The sequence below is a fragment of the Panthera uncia genome, chromosome D2 (genome assembly GCF_023721935.1).
Source record: "Panthera uncia isolate 11264 chromosome D2, Puncia_PCG_1.0, whole genome shotgun sequence".
NCBI classification, from domain to species: domain Eukaryota; kingdom Metazoa; phylum Chordata; class Mammalia; order Carnivora; family Felidae; genus Panthera; species Panthera uncia.
In genome coordinates, this window is record NC_064818.1 from 30,225,591 (window position 1) to 30,231,590 (window position 6,000).

Genomic DNA, 6,000 nt, shown 5'->3' on the forward strand with positions numbered 1-6,000 from the left:
CTCAGGCGGGCCTCATCCGCACGGATCGCACCGACTACTTCATAGAGCCCCTGGAGTGGGGGCAGCAGGAGAAGGAGGCCAGCGGGAGGACACACGTGGTGTACCGCCGGGAAGTCGGCCAGCAGGAGTGGGCGGAGCCTGGCGGGGACCTTCACAATGAAGGTAGGCACTGGGCAGGTCCCTGAGCTCCACCTCCGCCGTAAGTCCCGCGCGGTCAAGTCCCGGCCTCAGCCTTCTCCTCCGCGAGGTGGGACTGGACCGTGTATACCAGCCGAGAAACCCCAGTGGGGCTTAGGGACCGTTACAGCTGGCGGGTGAGCTACTCGAGCCCCCCTGAACTGTGGCCCTAGGGACTCCGGAGGTCTCTGAGGGGCTCCATATTGCTTTGGAAGGCTGTCTTCCCTGCCCAGCAGAAGGTGCAAGGGTTGCAGTTAGCTCTTCCCCCTAAAAATTCACTCAGCCCGTGGGAGCCCCAGGAAGGAAGTTCTTAGGGCGTTTGTAGGGAGACTTCCAGGTATCAGGGCACCAGAGGTAGGTTTGTGTGCCAGAGCCCATTTTTATTTTTATTTTATTTATATTTTCTTTTTTGAGAGAGAAAGAGGGAGAGAGAGAGGGCACGTGCATGGGCAGGGGAGGGGCAGAGGGAGAGGGAGAGAGAGAATCCCAAGCAGGCTCCATGCTGTCAGTGTGGAGTCCTATGCGTGGATCAGTCTTCTCACGACCGTGAAATCATGGCCTGAGCCGAAGTCAAGAGTCGGATGCTCAACTAACTGAGCCACCCAGGTGCCCCCAGGAGACCATTTTTTCTCCAAATGTTTATTTTTGAGAGAGAGAGAGAGAGAGAGAGAGAGAGAGAACAGGGGAGGGGCAGAGAGAGGGAGACACAGAATCCGAAGCAGGCTCCAGGCTCCCAGCCGTCAGCACAGAGCCCGACGCAGGGCTCGAACCCACGAACCATGAGATCATGACCCGAGCTGAAGTCAGTCACCCAACCAACTGAGCCACCCATGGACCCCCCAACAGACCTTTTTTTTTTTAAATTTCTTTTTTTCAACGTTTTTTATTTATTTTTGGGACAGAGAGAGACAGAGCATGAACGGGGGAGGGGCAGAGAGAGAGGGAGACACAGAATCTGAAACAGGCTCCAGGCTCCGAGCCATCAGCCCAGAGCCCGACGCGGGGCTCGAACTCACGGACTGCGAGATCGTGACCTGGTTGAAGTCGGACGCTTAACCGACTGCGCCACCCAGGCGCCCCCCAACAGACCATTTTTAAATCCTGCCTCCAACACTGTCTACTGTGAAACCCTAACCAATTGACTAAAATCTCTGAACCTATTTTTCTAATCTGTAAAGTAGGGATGGTTATTATTGATCTCTTAAGATTGGGTGTATTAGCGATAGTGGGTATAAAAATTCCATCATGGAGCTTGGCACGTAGCAGGTGTTTGGTGAACAATTGTTCTTACTACAGTATTGTTCTTAGGGTAACCAGTGACACGTTAGGGTGAGAGCCCCTGAGAGCAGGGGTGTCCTGGCACCCTGGCTGTGGGCACAGGAGCCCACATACCACCAGTACTCAGGGCCCATGCTTGCGTGAATGAACCAGTGGATGCTACGCGTGCTAGTCTTGGGCCCATGGCCAGCTTCATTGTCCAACTTAGCTTTGTCCCAAAGCCCCCTTTGGCCAGGAGGACGTGAGAAGGCTTTGGGTGGAATCTGGCCGTGAGTGGACCACACCCTCCGGCCGGGGCCCCGGTGGGGTTGGGCATAGCGTGAAGGAATGCGTGGAAACCAGTTGTCCCCACATACACTACCTCCTTTGAAGTACCAGCTGCTCTCCCGGTGCCCCTCTTGAGAGAAGCCACGGCACCAGAGGCTGAGCTGAGTGGTGGAGGGCTCTGCAGGCCTGGGGTGGGGGCACGGGGGGGGGGGCAGGGACTTGATGGAGTCTCAGCGGGGGGCTGGGGTGAATCTCAAGGGCAGAGTGGGACGGCACCGTGCCTTCTACTGTAGCTGGGAAGAAGGACAAGTCTCACTGGGCTCCACTTTATCTGAGGCCAGCTGTGAATCAAAAAGCATAAATCTCCCCTTTTGGGGAGACCCTGGGGAAGTGCTGCTCCATGGCTATGGGCCTGGAACCAGCCACACTGCCTGCCGCCACGGTCAGTGGCAGGGAAACTCAAACCGCTGAGCTCACAGAGTTGGCGTTCAGACCCAGGAAGGCTGCCGGGGCTTGCGTCATCAGGCTTCTCAGCTGAACGTCATGGGCCCATGGGTGATGCCATGCCTCAGGCCCATGCGTGTCTTTCCTTAGAAAGACAGGTGGCATTGGAGGGCGTTTTGGAAACCTGGGACGCTCACTCACTGTTCTTTCAAGACCAGCAGTGGGTCTGAGCCCGGTGAGTAGGTTAGCATTTCTAGGTGTGTCTGTCTCCATTTATCATTCGTGATTAGGACAGAAGGTTTCACTTCAGGGGTGGGTATACTTCTTGGCACAGAGCAATGCCTCAGAGGCCTAGGCCAGCCGGTCGGAACCTGCTTAGCTGCCAGCAAGTGGGCTTTTGAGAAATCTGCCTCAGGCCAAGCACCTTCCTCCACCTCTGTCTGCCTCCATGCTGCCCAAGTGTCAGCCCAGCTCAGGTGTCCCCTCCCCTGGACCCTCGAGCCCCTTGGATTTCTCCCAGGACTTCTTCTTGTCCCAAATAGGCTGGGGGGTTGGGGGGAGGCAGTTCCTGGAGGACAGATACCGAGTCTTTGTTCCTTCACATGAGCTCTGCCACTCCCCAGGATATGTCTGGCTTTCCTCAAGGGAGGAGAGGAGGTGTCAGAAGACCCTTCAGATTGGTTTTCGAGCTGAGCTGTGGCCTGTGGAAGGGCTCCAGGCACCTGGGCTCCACTGGAGAAGTATCTGGCATTTGCCAATGAACTTGGGGGCACACTAAACTTTAGAGTCTGGAGGTAGAAATTCCCTTGGCTGGACCTCCAGGTCTAGCTGGTCCCCACCCAGCCCCTCAGAGACTCCCCCGTGGACACTGCCTGGGCCTCAGGGGCTGTGCCCTGGATGCTGCCATGCTCCTAATGCTGCCCTTTCCCTCCTCAACCCATGGTCCCGCTCTCAGCAGCCCCTTACCACCCTACAGGTCCTGCCCGAGGAGGGAACAGTCTGCCTCGGGGCCATGTGCACCTGTGGCCAGAGTTCCAGCTCTGTGGCAAGGGAGGGGGGGCAGGCATCAGACAGCAGGGCGGCCCATCCTTTCAGGGGAAGCCTGCCAGGCTGGGGCTTGGGGCTAGTGCTGCTGCTTTTGTTTTGTTTTGTTTTGTTTTGTTTATTTATTTTAATTTTTTTAAGCGTTTATTCATTTTTTGAGAGACAGTGCGAGTGGAGGAGTTGCGGAGAGAGAGACACAAAATCCAAAGCAGGCTCCAGGCTCTGAGCCGTCAGCACAGAGCCTGATGTGGGGCTTGAACCCACAAACCATGAGATCATGACCTGATCTGAAGTCGGACGCTCGACCGACTGAACCACCCAGGCGCCCCAGCGTTTTTTTTTTTTTTTTTTTAAGTTTATTTTTATTTACTTTGAGAGAGAGACAGGGAGTGAGTGGGGGAGGGGAAGACAGAGAGGGAGACAGAATCCCAAGCCAGCTCTGTGATATCAGCGTGAACACGGGGTTCGAACTCACAAACCACGAGATCATGACCCGAGCCAAAATCAAGAATCGGATGCTAACCGACTGAGCCACCCAGGTGCCCCCTCTTTTTTTTTTTTTTTTTTAACTTGAGATAAAAGCCATCATTTAAATCATTTTCAAGTATACATTTCAGTGGATTTTTACTATGGTTACAGTGTTGTGCACCCATCACCACTATCTGATTCCAGAACGTTTCTGTCGCTCCCAGAGAAAGCCCTGTGGCCCTTAATTAGCAGTCACTTCCCTTTTCCCCCTCTCCAACCCCCTGGCGACCGCCAGCCTACCTTCTGCCTCTATGGATGTGCCTCAGGACGGCTCACGTAAACGGCATCACGCAGGCCTTCTGGGACTGGCTTCTCTCGCCCCGCATGTGAGGTTCAGCCGCGTGTGGCTCGTGGCATTACTTCACCCCTTCTTGTGGCAGGGTGGTCTTCCACTGCACGAATACACCACATTTTGTTTATCCCTTCACCTCTGGGTTGGTGTGGGTCGTTTCCGGTTTTCGGTTATTACGATAACGCCGCTGTGGACGTTCACGTACGAGTTGTTGTGTGGATGTCTGTTTTCAGTTCCCTTGGGTATGTAACTGGGAGTGGAATTGCTGGGTCCTATGGAAACGCCATATTTGTCTTTTGGGGAACTGCCAAACTGCTTTGCAAGAGCAGCTGCACCATTTCACATTCTCGTGGGGCGTCTTGGGTGGGCTTCTGGAAAAACCCCCCGGGGGCCCGCCGCCCCCACCCTCCCCTCTTGGAAGGTTACCTGTTTCTGGCCTGAGAGACAGAAGAGGGTGTGGGGGGCACCTCTCCAGGGCCTATGGTTGACGTCAGTAGGCCCTGCCCAGTGCTCCTCACTGTTTTTGCTGAGAGGGAAATCCGGGCGGGCCCTGATAGGGTGTGATCACGTGAGGGTGGGAGCCCTGGGTTTCCATTCTGGGCTTCTGCCATTAACTTTCTGTGTGACCTGGGATGAGTCAGGTGACCTCGCTGAGCCTCCCTTTGACAGGCCTGTGGCTGGGAGAGCCGTGAGGGGTCACGTCCACCTTTCACTTGCAGTCTGTCAACCCGTGGGCACTGCTCCCATGTTGGGAGCGGCCGCTCTTTAGTCTCCCTGCTCGGTGGAGAGAGCGCTTGCTCCTTCTCCTCCCCTCCTGGGGGGTCTCCTTCCCCTCTCCCAGGCATTTGCCTCCGGGCTCTGTACTCACCATTGGGCTCAGGCACCAGGCCGCCAGGAGTGCTTGTGTCAGGCCTAGTGAGGGCGACACCTGCCCGAGCTGGGCTCCCCAGGCTGTGCATCACTCAGAGGGCTGGCCGCGCATTTCTGGTTTCTCCACTCGGCCAGTGCGCACAAGCTTTCCCAACCCTTCGGTCTAGTGCTTTCCTTCCTTTGCACTTGAGAGCCCCAAACCAAAGGGAAGACAAAAAGAAACCATAGCAGGGTCCTGTGGTTCCCTGTTGCCCTGTCCTCAGATTTCAGTTCCTGAAGTATCCATATCGATAGAGGCTTAGAGGCAGATCTTGGGTCTCTGCCCAGGTACCTGTCGAATTGTCCCCAAGGGTCACGCATATTGTGGATGGTTTCACCCCACACTTGCTCACAGTGGGTTTTGCTAATACAATTCCCACTGCTGGGGACCCTCTGTTCCCCGTGTTCCAACAGGTTGTCTCCCGCTCCCCGTCTGGCCCAGCTTAGATGTCCCCTCCTCCAGAAGCCTCTGTCAACCCCCCAGTCCTGGTTTGGGTCTTGGTGTGGAAGCCTTCCCTAGTCAGTCCTCCTGTAAGACTGAAGTCACTCCAGTGACTCCTTGAAGTCACTGTACTGTTACCATCTGGTTCTTTCTCTCACCCAGGGGAGGCAATGGGTTCAAGGGCAGGGCTCCCACCTTTCCCACTCACCTACCATCCACCCACCAAGTATGTATAAGGCCCCTCCTGCAGTCATTCCCCTTGATACATGCTGGGGATGTATTGGTGGCATTTTCCTATCCTTAGTTCCTGTCCCCCTCTGGAGGATTCTCACATAACTGGATATTCTCAGAAATTAATGGTATGGGCACCTGGGTGGCTCAGTTGGTTAAGCATCCAACTCTTGGTTTTGGCTGAGGTCATGATCTCATGGTTCGTGAGTTTGAGCCGCACTGACAGGGAGGAGCCTGCTTGGGATTCTCCTTCCCCTCCCCTCCACCACTCACTCTCTCTCTCAAAATAAAATAAAATAAAATAAAATAAAATAAATAAAATAAAATAAATAAAATAAAATAAATAAAATAAAATAAATAAAATAAATAAAATAAAATAAAATAAATA

General features: G+C 54.5%; 1 protein-coding gene across 1 annotated transcript in view; it reads left to right on the forward strand.

The window, feature by feature from the left end:
- ADAMTS14 (ADAM metallopeptidase with thrombospondin type 1 motif 14) overlaps positions 1-6,000 on the forward strand; it is an 81,978-nt gene that overhangs the window by 23,685 nt on the left and 52,293 nt on the right. The window contains exon 3 of the mRNA XM_049646190.1: positions 6-162. Within this exon, the coding sequence (XP_049502147.1) occupies positions 6-162 (157 nt within the window). The remainder of the gene's footprint in view (positions 1-5; positions 163-6,000) is intronic.